Source organism: Lipophrys pholis (assembly GCF_963383615.2).
Source record: "Lipophrys pholis genome assembly, chromosome: 14".
Lineage (NCBI taxonomy): Eukaryota > Metazoa > Chordata > Actinopteri > Blenniiformes > Blenniidae > Lipophrys > Lipophrys pholis.
Genome location: NC_137633.1, coordinates 4,223,876 through 4,243,258, shown reverse-complemented (window position 1 = coordinate 4,243,258; position 19,383 = coordinate 4,223,876). Strand labels below are relative to the sequence as shown.

Here is a 19,383-nt window from a genome sequence, read left to right as displayed (position 1 = left end):
TGGAGAGTCTAACTGATGTCTGTTGTCTGGGCTGGCTGACTTTAATCGGTTTGAAACCAGGACCTTGTTGTAACGAAGGTGTTTCGGTGCATTGCTCAGATGCCTCAGTCGTTCAGGCTGCGACATGTACTTCTTTCACGCCCGAACAGCAGGGAACCAACCGAAGACGATGTTTCGATCAGGGAAAGAATAAAGTGTTGATAGTGGATGGACAGACTATCATTATAATGAGGTCCGCCACAGAGATATCAGGTTGGCTTCACACTTCGTTCAATGTAAGGCTTTCCATTTGTCTCGGAGCTGAGAATTCCTACCTTGGAGTAATGTGTCCTCCTCGGATAAACAGGTTTGGAGGCTTCCTTCCTTGTGTAACGGAGCCAGTCAGGCAGAAAAGTTGTTTTTATACTAGCTCTTTCTGAAAATACTTAATAGCTGCTTTTTTTAAACTGTTTTCATGCTCTGGGCCATGCAGGACAGTCATTCATTTCATGCATGACATCCTTCAGTATGCTACTGTTCTAAGTTGGTATCCACAGGCGGGGTTTGTCTACTTTTACTCTGTCTCAGTCGAAATGGGGGAAAATGCAACTTTTCTGATATGCTGCTGTGCATGTGCACCACCGCCGTAGTAAAATTATTCTTCTGCACACGCGCGAACAGATGGACAAGAACAACAATGGCAACTGCCAGAGTGTCATGTTCATAAGATATTGTTCTCTGCATGCACGTGTGTATGATTTCAATACAAAAACAACCAACAGGCCCCGCTAACGGCTCTACATGAAAGCTACAGAGTTTCCTGACATTTCCTGATAAGAAAACAGGAAAACAATGTGTTTTCACTTGAAATGTCGTCGTCTAAACGGAGTCGAAACTTTACCAGTGGAGAACATTAACAGCTATAGGATTTGGTTTTGGCTCTCAGTCCTGTCTGCTTCATTCATTTTGTGTATTTTTCTGTAGTACCTTCCTTTAGGATAGGAAAAAATGTGTTTTAAGGTTAAATGGTTAAGTCTTGGCAAACCGCATAGTGTGCTAACCCTCCTGATCCTAAAGCTGCATGTTAATCCCCCCCCATTCCCAGAGACACAAACAACTTGTTGTTATTTTTATTTTTTTTAAAAAGCAGCTCTGATTAGCACATACCTACAAATCAAACAGAAGCCTACTTATCACCAACTACAGAAATGTGTTTGAGAGTGGGTGTGAAAAGTCATGCCTGTGGTTGATCCCTTCAGTCCTTCATCTGTCTCATCAAACACAGTTCATTAGCATACATTAGGAGAAGGCTGGGTTTGTGTTGTGCTCATCTAAGTTCCAAGATTGTCGTCATTTTTTGGTAGATAGCGAAAGCAAATGATGCAAAATTGTTGAATCATCACATCTAGTCAAATGGAAAAATATAGAAAAACAAAATGTTTCCTAATAGTGAAATATAGTCACTATAAAATATACTAGATAGAATTATTATTGGCAGCCTCTTACAAATATTTACTTGATAATCTATTTAGTTGATGGAACCTATAACTGATATTGTTTTGATCATGTAGCCATCTAGAGCATCTTGCATTTAACTGCTGCCAGTTTCTGACACTACCACACATATTTCTTAGATAGGCCTTCAGCAATATTGCATTTCATCATTCCGTTGATAGAACTTGTGCCTCCAGTACCCGAGGCAGTGAAACTGCATGACAGAATCTTCATCATGACTCCCTGTAGGCTGTAGTTTTCCTTTAGAGCTTTATTAACCCACAAGGAAAGTGTTACACTCCCGAACAGCTCTACTTTGGTCATGTCTGTCCATCGGACATTATCCAGAAACAGCTGTGGCTTTTCTTTGATACTTGTTGTAAACATTAGTCATGCTTTTTGTTCCTTCTTTCAGTAGTACTGTCTTCTTTGGCTTTGGCCCATAGAGTCCTTCATGGTTGAGTACTTGACGTACGGTAAAGTCTCTCCACATTGTTCCAGCTACTTTACATTTGCGGCCTCCTTTAGTTTAATGACTTTAAAACAGAGTTAAAACAATGATTTTTGCCATGTTTTTGTCAGACAAGTTAGTTTTTGTTTTAAAATCTGTTGAATTTCACTGCAGTGTGCCATCAGATTTGTCTACAATGGAGCTGTTTTCCCCCCATCTTTCACTGTGAGTGTGGCCCACTGGAACACAGCCCCATGTGCTATCATTTTGTTGTGCAGAATAAATCCCGAGGCCGTGTTTAGGTGAAACAGGAAGCTTTGACTCCTCTTCCTACATAAAAAGTGGCCCCGTAATAGCCCTGTGTTTTCTGACTGCATAATGCTGCACATATGCATTTAAAGTGTAACCCGTTGTTATACTGCAGTGCTTACACTTTACTGTGGGTGGTTTTCGGCCCCGGATGATGGTATGTATTCAAGAGGCAAGTGTATGATTTTATTTTAGGACTTTTTCTACGAGCACATTTAATGTTTTCAAGTGATTTGTGTGGCCTGTCAGAATGCAGCGTTGGAACATTTTCTTTGGTGTTTACCATAACAACCTGCTGCACTTCTGGACAGGCGTTGGTCCGCGTAAGATATGCTGATATCATCAGTCGCTCGATGTGAGTCAGTTTTTCTGCAGAGGGTATGGAAGCCTGCCGTGGTACTGTGGTGCCGCTGTGGGCTTTGCACTCTGAAATAAACTGCACCATCCGGCTGACCAACAACTGGTGGTCAGCCTTTGAGGATACAGCTGGGAAAAATTACATCAGGCTGTGGGTTCCAAAGCAGGGAGCGGCCCTGGTGAAGAATGGTCACTCATGACATTTAATGTGCAAACATATGATATGGGGTGGATTAGGAGCAACATTTTTGTTGCGCTAAATGGCACCCTTCCCAAAACCACACAACAGGTCTGTTTCTTCTCAAGAGCATCTCGAGCTGATGATGTCTGATTACAAGGCCGGTTCGGGCTTTCAAGTTAGAAGTTGTGTCAGCTGTAAACCTTTTGCATATGTGAGGTAACTCAGTCTGACCTTTGACCTTGATTGAGTTGTCACTGACCTTTGGCTTTTTGCAGCTTAGTGTTGAATGTGTGTTAAAATTGCAGTCTTTCAGTCACTTTATTTTTTTCCCCCAATGTTGATATTCATAGTGGAATTTACAATGAGGCAAGAGGCGGATCATGTGGGGAGGGAGAAGAACAGTTGCCATTTGTCTACAGTGTACTCTTTCATGGTTGGTTTTGTGTGGAATATTTCTAACAACTGCTCTGGCTTTCTTTCAAAAACCGCACCATGTACTGAATTTCTTGTTGACCTCTTAACCCAACTATTAACATGTGATTGCTTTTCTCTGTTTGGCTGTGATGTGTTGAAAAGATTTTTTTTGTTTTGTTTTAAATAACTCGTTTAGGTTTTCAAGGCATTAGAAAATGGGTAAATATTCAGTTACAAAAAAAACTAACTTGTGGTGATAACATTAATAACCGATTATTATTGTCAATAATAATAATAATCTATCTTTGTTAGTATTATTAATAGCTACAACAAATAGATATGTAAGCTCAACAAAGATTAGTGATACAAGAAATCAGACAATTAAAAGTACAGAAAGAAATAATACAAGAGAAACACATGCTACAATAACAGAAAATATGTGGCAAGTAGATTATCTCTAAACCATAGAATATAAAAAAATCGACAAACTTTATAAATCAGACTAAAAAGTGTCTAAATAAATAACAAACTCTCTATATTAAAAACACTACACAATTTTATATAAAATGTTTTTGTCATGTAATTTAAAATAAGAGTTTAATCACTTTAGCGTAATCACATTTTAAAGGTTTTTTAAATTTTTTTTCATTCTGATCACTGGTGCTTTCCTGTCAGAAAAACTGATTTGAAATGAGAGCGATGATAACAGAGCAAGCCCAACCCCTTTGTTTATCTGTGATATAATTTGATATTAAAACATTCAAAAATTCCAACTTGTACAACAGCTTTCAGTTAAATGTATGTATTTCCACTATGCAGACAAAAAAGGATGCAGGACCTTAATAAATGTTTCAGGTGTACCTTAGCAGCAGGTGGCAAGGGATTTTCATCAAGTCTCACCTTTTATTATGAAAAAACATGGTACTTTATGCATCCACCACCAGAGGCAGCGAAACAACTCCATGTTATATTGGTACTCCCAGTATGTTTTTATGGTATTTTGAGGTCAAGGAACTGAACCATTTTGGTATGAATTGATGGTTAATGAATAAAAACAGGAAATTTAATTTCAATGGTTTGATTGTTCCTTCATTCTATGTCTCCATTACCAGAGACAGCAAAGCAGCTCCCCATAAAAATACAAACATATTTGTTTCGCTTCCTCTATTTTCTTACTGAAGATTTTTCTAAAAACAAAATAAGCTAGAACATCTTTTCTTTAGGATTGTCTCGTAACTTTGCAGCATGGTCACATGCAACTATCGGAGTTTTTATTTTTTGTTTTTTACACTTGCACACCTGTTAGTTTTTCCCTCTCTCGCATGTATCTCTGACCCAGCTTTTGTCTTTCAGCTCATTGCACGACTGAAATCAGAAGTCCTGTCACTGAAGGAGGAGCTGACCATGGTGACAGGAGTGCAAAGAAGTGATCAGCTCACCGTTGAGGAGATCCAGAAGTATGTCACCATTTCTGCTGGAATATTAGCACTCGTGTTTTATTGCACATACCTTATAATCCCTTTCCAAACGTATGTTTGAAATGACAGAATTATAAGTGAGCAACCACACGAATAAAGTTTGATTTGATTAGATTTTCCTGGAAATCTCAGGTTTTGTTGTATTTGTCATATGTTCCATGCGTCTGGCAACAGAGGCAACAAAGAAGCCTCTGATGCATGATGGTACCGCCACCGTGTTTGACACTAGTCATGCAATGTTTTTTCTTACAGGCATCTTTTTGTCATTTGTAAACAGCTTTATTCACTGCATTTCTACTTTTGTCAGACAAAAAATATTAATTCAGCACGTTTCTGTCTGTAGAGGCCCTTAGCCGAGTGTAGTGCTCCTGAATTATCTAACGGTGCGTTTACACTATGTCCACGGCAGCCCCGTTTCAGGCCACCGTGGACAAAACGTGCTGGACGTGAGACAACGCAGGGGGACGGGATGGGCAAACGTAACAGGTTGTGATTGCCGTGGGCGCCGTGCCAGACTTTTAAATTGTCAAAAAGATAGCCCGTAGCAAAATGGGAACGTCATTGGCAGCACGTAACTGGCCGTAATAGAACTTGGAGGCGGTCCGTAGCGGGACGGGAGGCTTACAGGAAGTGACGTAGTGGGCGTTCCATCGCTCCATCGCAGTTGTTTCATGGTTGCTTCCCGTTTTATCACGTCGCGCAACGCTTCGTCATGGTTCTCATGGCGCCGTTTCATCATGTTCAATTGCGGCTTGCCTCGGCGCGCACGGTCTGGGAGGAAGCCGACTCCGAGCCCGGAGGGGAGTTTCGTTCGAGTCTGAGCAATAAGCGGCAGAACACCTTCTACAAGCTCTGCCATCGAAAAATAAATCCAGGGGTATGTGTGCACCCAGCAAAATTCCCGGCGTCCACATTTCATCCGTAGAAAGCCTTGACGGAACGTGAAAAACGTGCCACGCCTTCCTCAGAATTCCCCCAAATCCCACTACGTTTCAGGCAAACGGGGCTGCCGTGAACACAGAAAATTTCACAGTTAATGGTGCGTTTACACTGATACCATTAAAGAGAGGTGTTGAAACAGGATGTTGGACAAAAACTAAAGACAACCAACTTAGTTTTTTTTCTTTTTTGATTTCATTCATTATTCCTCGAGGTTTCCTTGTGTGCTCGGTTATTGGTTAACTTGCTTTGTGATGTCCGTCCCTCTGATAACTGCAGACTTGTCCAGTATGTTTCTTGTCTTTTGCTCGATGTTGGCTGTTTTTGGCCTGAACCCCACAACCCCAGGCTGGATGAACCACATATGGAGAAGTGAATTGATGGATGAGTTGTTTTTGTACTCTGTTTATATAAACCTAGTTCGGTTTTTTTCACCCTTGATGTTCTAAAGTCACAATAGAAATCTGCTGTGGCGTCATTTCTTAGCAGCAGCACTGTGTTAAAGGTTGTGACAATGTCTTTGGAAAATAGTTAACTAAAACAGTCTAGACTACATGCAGCACACCTTTTGCTAGATGTTTAGGGATTCTAAATCTACAATGTACATGTTCAGATTATTGCTTCTATTAGTGCTTCTCAGCTCCAGAGAAGACAGCAGACTGCATTTTTTTTTTCAAACTCTAATTTGTATTTATAATGCTCAAACCCACAGATTCTTGAGAAAATATATGTCTCAAGATTTATAAGCTTTTGAGGTTTGCCTAAAGTGCGTACATAACTTATGATTTTGGCTTTGTATCCATGCTGAGTTGAAGCCTCACTCACCAAGGCTTAACCAGATCTAATAGAGTTTCCCAGGATTCCGTCTTTGCCAGAACTGCATTATTTCTGCTGCCGCACTCAAGTGGTAGAGGGACGTAATCACTCAGGGCCAGAGTTCAGGCCAGAGGTTCCATCATGGATTTGGCAGATCGCCTCACTAGCTCTGATATATTTCCCGTGTCTCGGCTTCCCCAGTTTGCATTTTTATGATTTCCTCTTTACCCACGTGTTTCCCCCTCCGTTTGTGGTCACGCTCACTCTGGGAACCTTCTGTGATGTCTGTTGTGGCTGCGTCGACTGGACACGCAAACTTTTTAGTTGCCATTTCCTCCCTCATTTATTCTTTGACTCATCCCGCGCTGATTGATTGCACACATCCTGGTTTGATTTTCTCGCCACCATTCCAAAAGCATCATTCCAGAGGGTCGTTGCTCTGCCTAATCAGTACCAATCCACTTCCACACAATTAAAGTGCAGTTATCTTTTTTTTTTTTTCCACTTATCGTCGGTTGGTATTTTCCCCATCAACAGATCACCTCACACTTTGGAACACCGTTTTTCAAACTATCAATTTCTAGTTTGAAAACAAGCAAATGACGTTTTTTCTCTTCCTAATTATTGTACATGGCATCAAAGGACATTCTTCAGGATCAAACCTTGTATCACAAAACCACTGATGTCTCGCAGGGCCCTGAAACAAGACCACTCGGTTTGTTTGAACTCCTTCATCATGTAAACCTGCCGTGTTTATTCTGTCGAACACGTAACAGAAAATAAAAAACCGCACGATGCCGTGCATACACTAGATCCGCCTGGACCCGTGCCTCCTGGTCTTTTGTCAATGGTTGCTTCCAGATCTCCAAGAACCAATGTTTGGACTATCATTTAGTGATAGTTTATCAACAGCCCAGCTCAGTGAAGCCGGAGGATGGTTTTAAGTAAATAGTTTTCTTTGACCAGAGCCACATTTTAAACGGAACAAATTTAGATCTTAACCGTTTGAGTGCCTCTCCAGTGACTATGACACTGGTTTAAGGTTTGGTAGAGTGTGTGTCCCAATGTACAGTGGTCTGAAAAAGTGTTTGCCCACTTCCTGATGTCTTACCTTTTTGCACGTTTACCACACCTAAATGTTTCAGATCGTCAAACAAATTTAAACATTAGTCAAAGATAACACAAAATGCAGTTTTTAAATGAAGGGTTTTATTAATGAGGAAGAATAAAATCCAAAGCTACATGGCCCTGTGTGAAAAAGTGTTTGCCTCCTAAAACTAATAACTGGTTGGGCAACCCTTAGCAGCAACTACTGCAATCAAGCGGTCGCGATAACTTGCAATGAGTCTTTTAAGACGCTATGGAGGAAGTTTGGCCACTCATCTTGTCAGAATTGTTGTAATTCAGCCACATTGGAGGGTTTTGGAGTGTGAACCGCTTTTTTAAAGGCATGCCACAGCATCTCAATAGGATTGAGATCAGGACTTTGACTCGGCCAGTCCAAAGTCTTCATTTTATTTTTCTTCAGCCATTCAGAGGCAGACTTGCTGGTGTGTTTTGGATCATTGTCCTGCTGTACAACCCAAGTTCTCTTCAGCTTGAGGTCTTGAACAGATGGCCCGACATTCTTCTTCAGGATATTTTGGTCGACAGCAGAATTCATGCTGCCATTGATCACGGCAAGTCTTCCGGGTCCTGAAGCAGCAAAACAGCCCCAGACCATCACAGTGCCACCACCAGATTTTACTGTTGGTATGATGTTCTTTCTCTGAAATGCAGAGTTACTTTTATGCCAGATGTAATGGGACACAGACCTTCCAAAAAGTTCTCACAAGTCTCATCAGTCCACAGAATATTTTCCCAAAAGGCTTGGGGATCATTAAGATGTTTTCTGGCAAAAATGAGACGAGCCTTAATGTTCTTTTTGCTCAGCAGTAGTTTTCGTCTTGGAAGTCTGCCATGCAGGCCATGTTTGCCCAGTCTCTTTCTTTTGGTGGAGTCATGAACAATGACCTTAACTGAGGCAAGTGATGCCTGCAGTTCTTCAGATGTTGTTGTGAGTCTTTCGTCACCTCTTGGATGAGTAATTGCTGCGCTCTTGGGGTAATTCTGGTCGGCCGGCCACTCCTGGGAAAGTTCACCACTGTTCTGTGTTTTGCCCATTTGTGGATAACGGCTCTCACCGTGGTTTCGCTGGAGTCCCAAAGCTTTAGAAATGGCTTTAGAACCTTTTTCAGACTGATAGAGTTCAATTACTTTTTTTTCCTCATTTGTTCCCAAATTTCTTTGGATCTCGGCACGACGTCTGTAGCTTTTGAGGATCTATTGGTCGACTTCACTTTGTCAGGTAGGTCCTATTTAAGTGATTTCTAGATTGAGAACAGGTGTGCAGTAATCAGGTCTGGGTGTGGCTACAGAAATTGAACTCAGGTGTGATCAACCACAGTTCTGTTTTAGCTGGGGGGCAAACACTTAATAAAACCCTTCATTTATAAACTGCATTTTGTGTTTACTTGTATTATCTTTGACTAATGTTTCAATTTGTTTGATGATCTGAAACATTTAAGTGTTGCAAAACATGCAAAAAAGTAAGAAATCAGGAAGAGGGCAAACACTTTTTCACACCACTGTATGTCTGTGTGTTTAGGTTGGAAGAGCTCGTCAAGACTTTCCTGGAGAACCCCGATCCAGACGCGACACTGTCATTAGGACCAGACATGAGAAAAATCCATCACTGCTTCTCCATGCTGAAGGTAATAATTCACAGTAACCATTTCCTGTATATTATCAGTGTTTGTGTCCATTTCCCCCACCAATCGATCTTTTCCCAGCAATCGAGTTTTGCTCACTGTTTGTGTACTTCCATGGTAAGTTCCACATGCCACTCTTGCACCAATCGCCTGGAGATGTTTTGTGTTCCTGTTGGAGTCGCAAAACTGAAGTTTGGATTGTTTTCATTAGTACCTGCATTGTGTCTTCACTGTTGCATGGCTGAGGGGGGAAAAAAAAAAAGGTTGTCAGAACTGGGTTTATTTGTCTCTATCCATCAGCCAACCTATCAGTTTTTTTTAAATGGCTCCCCCTACTGTCCACTTCAGAAAATAACCAGTTGCTTTTTTTTTTGTTTCATTTGATTCCTTTCCTCAATGGCATAATCCCATCAGAAAAACATCAGCATATTTCGACAGCAATAGCTTGCATTTGCATCATTTATTGTTGAGGACAATCGTGGTCAAGATCAGGGGTTCAATTCAATTCAACTTTGTTTATATAGCGCCAAATACCACAAAGTCATTTCAGGACACTCTTAAAGAGAAAACCCAACAAATAGCATAAGTGACTGTGGAAAGGAAAATCTCCCGATTTTATAGAGAGAAACCTTGTCAAACACATTTTAATTCAGGGGGTCACATGAAGCCCAAGTTCTTCTTGATCGGGTCAAAACATCAGTGTTTTCTTAGAAATCTTCACTTCATTTGTTTGGTGGGTCGGCAGGCCAGATTGGAGCCTCAGCTTTTGGCTCATGGGCCTTATGTTTGAAACCCCTGGGTTAGAGGTAGGAGAAACAAACTTGGGATTACTGAGTTTTCTTTCCTTTTTGCTTTCTTTCTTTCTTAGGTTAAACTATAACCTCAATGGACATGCAGTGTGAATTAATCCTCAACATTCACATAAAATATTCTACACAAGATCCCCTCATTGTGTATTATTTTAGGATCCAACAGGGGCAGATTCAACACATTACTCCTAATTTTCCACTAGGCTGACTATATTTTAAACACGTGCTGTGTTTCCTAATGAGTATGTTTGAACTAGAATTAGTTTGAGCTAAACTATCACTTAAAAGTGGCGGTGTGATGATGAAATGTGATTTATTTTTTTCCGCCATCGTTTTCTGACGTGTTAACTTAAAAACCATTGCATTTCTGGCTTCGGCTCAGTCCCATATAAATAATCAATGACTGTCTTGGTGGTGAACCTGAGCAATGAATGAACAAAATCTTGTCTGATTCTCTGGGCTCAGTGTTTTCTCATCAACCGAAGAGTGTGTGCCGTGCTCCTTCGTAGACTGATGATTCACAATGATTAAACATGACTACAGTTTTGTGCATCCTGTTGGCTGCTAATGCTCAGCCTGGAGGAATCAATTTAACAACTTGTAATGGGACCTGGGCATAGTCTCAGTGAAGCCCTCTAGCATATTTGTTGTCGAGCCTGCCACAGAAAATATAGCCACGTTCATGTTGTGTGCAAAATGCTCAAGAAATAATGTAAATGAAATAGTTTCTGTTTACAGACAAAGTCATTTCTTAAACAGCAGCTGATGGTCCCGCTGCAGCTAACGAGGAGAGAGAACACGCTGCAGGAGCTCTCGCAGTTCTCTGGGCTCCGGCTGGGTCGCAGCAGCCACCAGAAGCAGTTCCAGATCCTGCTTCAATGTCTGTTTATCTCTCCTTCAGTTTGTTATGATCCGCAAACTCTATCTGCTGTTCAGTTTACATTCCTCTGAGCATCACCCCAGTCACACTCCAGTGATCCTGGGAGAAGCTGTCTGGTTTGAATTCCTTTTTTTAATTTTTTTTATTCTTTGTTCCTGATGCTTAACTACTTGCTCTTACTTATTACAGGGAGATGTTCACACACCAGAGTGCCGATGGGTGTACTATTATGAACCAAGTCAAACAAAGCTGGGCTGTGTATGGCATAACAAACGGAACCTCGTCATCAGAATTAACCGGACTCCCTTCGTCGATTAAGGTTTTCTGCTTCGGGGTTCAATGAATTAGAGAATCCATCCATCCATCTTTTCCCACTTTATCCAATTTGGCATCACAGGGGGCTGGAGCCAATCCCAGCTGAGAATGGGCAAAAGGCAGGGTACACCCTGTCAATTCTTTTTGTTGTGTGTGTTTCTGGTTTAGTTTTTTTTTTTGTGTTAAGCCTAAGATGTATTGTTGATTTGTCGATACCTTTGTCAACTTGGACAATTGTTTGCTGCTATTATGAGGATTTTAGTTTTTTAAGAGAAAAAATCATCTGATCTCCGACTTCAGAAGTTGGTATAGCTGATGGATGAATGGCAAGATGGATGGACATGTTACTAAAAACATAATTTTATTTAATCTCTCATGTAAAAACGTTTCAAGGAAATCTAAATGCTTCTCCACCTTAAGACCAGCTTGAAAATGTTTTCAAGATCTATAAGAGTTTCTACGAAATTATATTTTGAACGGATGAGTCAGCGATGCTTTTTACAACCTGTGCTCGTATTCAACATTTCCAAACTGATCTGGCCATGTAAACAAAGGGTCAACTTTAAGCTGAAAACGCTTTGACTGTAACAAACCTCACTAGCCTACTGTGCTTTCAGTACAATTCTCACATGTGTAGAGGTAAAGTTTCAGGCCTGTAAGCTTAGATGTTCTGTGTGACCTCAGGGATGTTTGTTCAAGCCGCTGTGATGACATGAAATTGAAAGCTCTCTTTACATACACCTCCGCAGACAAGCTTCACTCCTCTTCTCTACCTGGACCTTCTCCACGTGGAAAACCTCCAGCCTGTTAACATGTTTCCCACCTGTCTTCAAACGTAGACTATCATTAGAGTTATATTGCAGGCGGGGGAAAAGGGGGAGTTTAATTAATGTTTAGGGACCATGATGGAATTTAGAAGAGCATAACTTTCCATGGATGATGCCGCAATGTGTTTTCCAGTTTGTTTGCAATCATGCCATTAGATGTTTGTTTAGACTGTGATTTTTTTTTTTTCTTCTTCTTCATAAAAGTAAACCCAGAAGTAGCAGGAAGCAGACTGTTTTTCTTCTCTATAGGTTTTAAAAGAGCACTAATGTAGAAGATTTTGGTCCTGGAAACCCACTGTTTTTTGTGAAAAGTTTTGGAAAATTACTGCATCTTTACAAAACGTCAATGGCTGCAAAGTCAAACAAACACAAAGTTTGCATTAAATACATGTAACACTTTTTTATTACAGGTACTGGTTCTGGACAACCAAAGTGAAAGAAAGAGACACCACGATGAGCAGAAGTCACCAGTGGTCCTGAAAGAAGATGCTGAAGAAAGTCGCCGGAGTGCAGCAGAAGTGGAGAAACTAAACGAGAGGCTGAAACAACGCGATATTGAGATCAGTATCCTTTTCAGCCGATTGCTGCATGTAAAATGAGTACAGTGAGCATCTGAGAGTCTGAATCTGCTCCTTGACGTATGAACATTTTGTAAGTACTGTATGTCAACCTTCACTAATGCACAAATCAAGAGATGTATATTATTGAGATCATCATGGACACTCAAGGATTTTGAGGCTTATTCTAAAAATGACACATAAAACCATACATGTCCATTCGTACCTGTATGAAAGATTGTTATATAAGAGAGTGATGGTGACAGCCACACAAGCCTATTGTTATCACAGTTATTTAGATTTAGAAAGATTTATTTAAAATGACCACGTTTGTGGTGTTTTATTTCAGAATTATCTTCTCACTGGATTCCATTTCCTGTCATACATGAGTAATCCATCCATCTACCCCATACTTCTACAATTTTCTTTTTTTGTTTATTTTAGTTACAAAGCTACAACACCATTTTTTTTTTCAATTATAACATAGAAGTATCCTGAGAAGCAAAACTGTGGAACAACCTTAGCCAATTCTCAACTGACCTACTGTATCTCCTTTTTAGTATTTTTTCCACATCTTCATATCGCCATCCTTTTGCCCAACCTTGACTTCTTTCTCAGCAATTGAAACTAAGCAGAAATTGTGAAGTTCCCAAATAAGTTTTCAAATAACAGAAAATAAGTCAACGCCATTAAACACTGCAGATATGACACCCAACATCATTATCACGCACATAACCAACACTTTGTTAATTTTATCTACAATCATCACTTCAGTACAGATTTAAAAAAAAAAAATTTCACTTGTAACTATATATAAGCTACATGTATAAAACTGTACTCTATCTTTACTGAGTTCTTGTTTCTCTGAGCCCTCTAAAATTTCCCACTTCAAGTTACCAGTTGGACAGTTGTACCTGTTTTTTCTCCACTCTGAGGTCAGAGTTCACAGTCACTCAAGAATGTGCCAGTGGTCCATGTGTCATGGAGAGACAACTGTAAAAGTTCTGAGCTTTAGTTTTACCCAATTGTTTAAAAAATGAATGTGTTCTGTATTGGACTTGTGTGCGTGTTTCTAATTATAGCTGTCGTTGTCCAGAGGACCAAGTCATGTCATCATCACAGACCTTATACCAGAACTTTGAGGCAGCAGCTCAGGATTTGCTCGAATGGGCTTTTTTCTTTCTCTCACAAAAGTAACTTTAATCAGCGATGCTTTAAAAAGAAAAAGGAAAAAAAACAATAAGAAAAAACCCCATTCATCCCACAAATGGAAATTCATGTATCACAGCAATTCCACATTGCACAAACATGTGAAAAAATATGAATTTTATAGAATATTAAAAGATTAGATATTTTAAATCATTGATTCATGATATCATGCATTAATTCAATTGACAAGTCAAGCAACGAGGGTGTGTCGGCCAGCATTGGACTACACATAATGTCTTTGCAAATTACAGATCAGCTTTTCTTTGAAAACCAGTTTGGGAAACAGTCTCGTTCACTGTTCACTTAAGGTTTGGTCCAGTGGATCCCCTGTCTGTTAACCCCAAGGCCTGAGACTGTAACACGTTATCTTCTAATTTCACTTTCGGTATAATACCAAGACAAATTAAATAGAGTTGGTCCCAATGACTGCAGCACATCTGGACAAACCAATAGAGCAAGCTCAATTATTCTCAGCCTGCCTTGGTACCGAATCTGACTTTTGAGAATAAAGCCTTTGTTTTGTAGATAGGTCTGCAAAAGAAACTTGTCTGTGCTCTTACATAGATGGATTGCAGGGCTTCAAAATGCACATACATAATGAGATGTAAATTGTGTTAAATTGATTATTGGTACCCCACAAAAACACATGGAATCCTGTTGTAACGTGTGTACACAGGTCTATTTCTAATGAGTGCAGTTAATCATAATTACTATTAATCATCATTTTGGTATTTCTGTTTGAGTATGATATATCTAATGGCTTTATGGGATTATTCTTACCTCAGCCCATCTTGCAGCGGTTTGCCATTGGATCACAGCGCATCGGTTGGAAAATTGAGATGTCTACTTGATTATTTAACCAGAAAAACCTCAGCTATCCAAAATAAATATAATATTATCATGCAGATATTTGAAGTGTAGTATTTCTTGGACCAAATGTTTGTAATGCAAATTCCTCCCCCCTTTGCAGATTGTCCCACTCAAAATGTCAAACACTGGTTTTCACGTGATGCAAATGCAGCTGGCAAGCTTTTCAATGTGTGTGATTGAAAGCACGTATTCCAGACAGTAATGTGTACACACTCCGCAGACCAGGTTGATGTTCTTTCACTCTTAAGTTTGTATATAAAGTTGCAGTAGCCTAAACTGTCAGTCCCTTCGTCAGGGTGGTCTGTCTGCAGTGTGTAACACTATATAGTCGGTTGAGGCCTGAAGGAGTGACGTCATTTCCAGCCAGAGCTCTAATGACCATCGCGATTCAAACGTGAGTTAATCACCACACTGTCTGTGTCTCTCCGTCCCGACCCCCTTGGCTCGGCTCTGCTAAAGCTGTTTAGGGGGGCTTGTAGCTGCAGGCCGGCTGGTCCCCCACTCACAACTCAGCCACCATTGTGGTAACTGTGGGGAAAAAAAAAAAAAAAGTTCCCTGTAAAACAAAAGAGTGTATTCCCACCCACTACCACTTTGTGTTTCCATGCGTGGCTGAGTCTGCATGGGTGTTAGGGCACCTGGTAATGCTTAGTTGACTATGCCAGAGTGATGATATATTCACCACTGAAAGGATGGAGCAACAAGGAAAACCAGCAAACACTGCAAGCTCCATACACATACGCACACAGCTGTAATGTACTTTAAAATAACTGGTAACATTTAGACTTTTGTCACCATGGTTACATCCTGTGACTGGAAGGCGTGTTGTGCAGTGGTTCTCAGAGGTGCTAAACAGACTTCAGAATATGTTACAAATAAATACACTTAACTACATAAAAAGACAGATTGTGTCCGTGGGAAGAAATCCTGTTTTCAAAAACACAATTCAAAAAGCTTATTTTCTGTGTAAGCCAATACAATGTTTAAAAAAAAAAAATAAATCCCGGACATCGAGTTAAGAAAAGTCTCAGTGAAACAAGTCTGGAAAGAAAGCAGTATCTGTAGTGCGAAAGTGAGGTTCAACAATGCTTCTTTCCTCTAAATACCGGTACACTAAACATCAAGGAAGACTGCATTATTAAGGGCCTAGTGAGGGAATCATTACTGCAATAAAGACACAAAAAAAGGTAAAAGAGATGTTTGCAGTGATTGTGAGTATTAAGCTGCAGTATATACACATTATGGACAATTTACATTGTAAAGAACCACATTATTCCAGATTGTGTCTGAGTAAAGCTATTCAGAAATCCACTGCGTCAGTTTATTTGCAGATGATTAGGTGAAGTCCATAGAAAAGAACGTAATACCTCCTAATAAAAGCAAAGGTCTATCTTTTCGTGGTTTGGTTATGTTTGCTGCCTCTGGCACTGGAAGCATCCAACATATCAAAGGAATTAAAATGGAAGAAAAAGAAAATTAGCTCGACATTTTGGATGTGTTAGCCAGCTTTGGAAACTCAACACTGAGGTGAAGCTCCTGGGTCTTTTGTGCTGTACAACTAGCCAAAACACATATCGAGCAGCACAAAGGAAAAGAAAACAATGGGAGCTTTAAAAGAGGCCAACAATGTGCTTGATTTTTTTTTTTTGGACTTTTATTTTTTTAACTACAGAAAAGAATCCTGCAAACTTAAAACGACCATGAAAACATTGCATTGAAAGAGTGAAAAGTACCGGCAGTCAGGTGCAGTGCAGGAAACTAACTTACTGTCATACTTCTTTGTGTCATACCTGCAACGGACGTGCAACCTGACATTGTCTTTGACATTCCTTTGACCTGTGGAGGTTCAACTGAGCTCAGCGACTTTGCTCAGAATTCTGTTCAATGTTCACGACGACTACGATTTAAGCAGTCTGATCTGATTGATTTAAACACATTTAGGCCCCATTTGCAGGACAGTAGTGCTTGGAGCCACTGAAAATGCATAAGGTCTCCCAAGGTGGAACTTTTCAAAAATGCGCTGACTCGTCTCCATGGAAACAGGGAAAAATACAACTTTTATGAAATGCTGCTACTGCACATTTAACAATTAGTCTCCTGGAAAATTTTCCTGGAAACTTCATAGTTTTATCATTGTGCATTCACATAATTTTCAATATGTTGCCATGTAAATGGAAAACTTTTCAAAAACAAAAATACTAATAAATTATGTGTTTTCACTTGGAATGTTGTGTAAACGAGGCCAAAATCAACTTAAGCTAAATAATCTGCAGATATTGTCCAACACTGTCTAACTGATAATCACAGGTATGTTTTGTACCAAAAGAAACATTCAGAAGCCAGAGTTATTCTTTGAGGCGTTACTACTAAGAGGTTACAGCTGTCAGTAATAGAAGAGTGGAATTGATTTTGTACATCTACTGTGTAATATTTGGATATATCTGATGAAACAAGCAATGTGAACATCTTAGGTGTTTTTTATGGTGGTCTTGAATATGGTACTAATATCTTCCAGTGTGTTATTCAAATCAGACTTGTCACCTGACATTTGTTGGGCGCTTTCTGCTCACCCACATTGAATTTTGCGACAATTCTGTAGCTATACTGACCTGCTTTCAATTCCAAAATGTCAAGGACAGATGCACAGATATGCACAGTCTTTAAGCATGTATACAAATGAGAGATGATTGAATGGACCTGCCTAAATAGGATCTTTTGTTTACACTGTTACCTGTTGTTGGACATCACTGATTCTAAGAGAATGATGCTCTAGTTCTACTCATCGCCTCGTGACATTATCTCTGGCATGTCTTTGATGTGTGCTGGACAGATGGCTTCAGTTGCATTTTTTTTTGGGCTGGACATGGTCAGACAAGATAACCCTGATCTCAGTTCTGTTTTACATCCAAGACATGTTTGGAAAAGTTGCAGACCATTATAATTTACCAAAATAGTTTGAAGAGCGCTTCCATGGTGAATTGCCTGTTGTTAAACACTGTCTCTGTTTGTTGGAACCTGTCTGTTGATACGTTTCATAACTTATCAGGCCTTGTTTGTTGTATCCTACTACCAATCTTTTACAATCAATTGCAGCATTTTCTTTTAACTTTATCTTTATTTTGTTAGGAAATCTAAAATTCATGCAGTGGTGCAATGACTCCCAATGTGGAACTTTTTGAAAACACTGTAGTTCTTCTGCACATGCACGAATAGATGGACAATAACGACAATGGCGGCCTCGAGAGTTTCATGACACCCAGCCCAAATTTTTCTTTGGACCTGGTAGTTTAATAGTTGAATCACCTGTAATAGCAACCCAACTTTGTCATCTGTCTGTGCACACATCATTCTCATTGTTTATAGCGTGTTGTTTTCTGCACGCTCTTGTTTGGTTTCATTACAAAAACAACCATCAGCGCCTACTAGTGGCCCAATGTGAAAACTATATTGTTTTCAAAATGTTGCCATATAAACACGAAATTTTTCTGTCACAAAAAAAATTTAAAACAATGTTTTTTCACGTCATGTAAACAAGGCCTTGCGTTATAAAGTAAAAAGCTTTCAAACATGCATGCAAGGACCACAAGTAACATAAAACGTGGCATAGACATAGACATAACATGGCAGAGAATAGGAAAAGCACAAACAGCATATTCCTAATGATACCATCAAATCCCTTGATGGATATGAGTGTTTCCATATTGACAATGCCGGGGATCAATGACCTCGTTCAGGGACCCACAGTGGTGATGTGTTATCTGTGAGATACAAAGCTATTGATCCCTGTAGGCCACCACTGTCCAAATCATTACTGTGACTTCTATCAGTATAGGTATCTAAAACAGTCCGCTGATGAGCTTGATGTGTTAAAAGTAAATGTTAGGATGTGAGCAACTTTGACAAAGGCCCGAATATGATGGTTTGATAACTTTTGGAGTATCCATATCTGCAAAATGTCGTCCAAAAAAAAGTAATACTGTACTGATCAATACAAATGTCTTGTGGTGTCTGTCAGAAGACAGTGTGTTATAGTTTGCCTAGTTCCATGGGTCTGGTCAATCATCTATCCATGACTGATTGTGGGTCGCTGGGTCAGTAAGAAATATCAATATCTTTATTTGTAAATGTTTCCACTTTCTTCCAAAGATGGAATGTCTGGCTGATTTATGCTGACATGCTGGATAACATCATTGTTCTTTCACACAAAGGTCATTGGTTTAGAGCTGACCTGGGATGAATCGGACTAAAGCCTGCCAGGAGTCGTCTGTCTGTTGTTGAGTTACTGGAAAATGTGGTAGCTGGGGATAACATCTACCCAGAGTGTTGATTGGAATTATTTTTAATGGTATAGTCAGAGAACATCTAAAGATCTGAAATATTTACAGTGTGATATATTCGGTCTGCAAGAGTTGCAAAGAGTTTCTTTATTTCTGCTTTATTGGTCTGTATAATGAGGAATGACAAGAAAGATGAGAAGGAGCACACACTCGCTGAGTCTGACCACAGCTTTCCAAGTGCACGGCATGTGAAGCAGCCCACAGATCTCGCATGCAACCACCCTGGAGGAACTTTCATGATATAGTTGTGGTCTATGGTAGTATTCAGCATAAATGAAGACATCAGATGCCAGAGATCTCAATAATGGGAAAAAAACCTGGAAATCTGAAGTAATGGCTTGTATGAAACAATGACACAGGACCCAAAAGGGCAGCCATACTATTCTGTAAAAACTTGGCTTCGACAGGTCA

The 19,383-nt window shown here is 39.9% G+C and overlaps 1 protein-coding gene across 1 annotated transcript in view; it reads left to right on the top strand.

The window, feature by feature from the left end:
* Positions 1-19,383, top strand: part of kif6 (kinesin family member 6) — a 71,895-nt gene that overhangs the window by 20,389 nt on the left and 32,123 nt on the right. Inside the window, exons 10-12 of the mRNA XM_080480525.1 lie at positions 4,539-4,642; positions 9,066-9,171; positions 12,410-12,563. Coding sequence (XP_080336651.1) covers positions 4,539-4,642; positions 9,066-9,171; positions 12,410-12,563 — 364 coding nt within the window. The remainder of the gene's footprint in view (positions 1-4,538; positions 4,643-9,065; positions 9,172-12,409; positions 12,564-19,383) is intronic.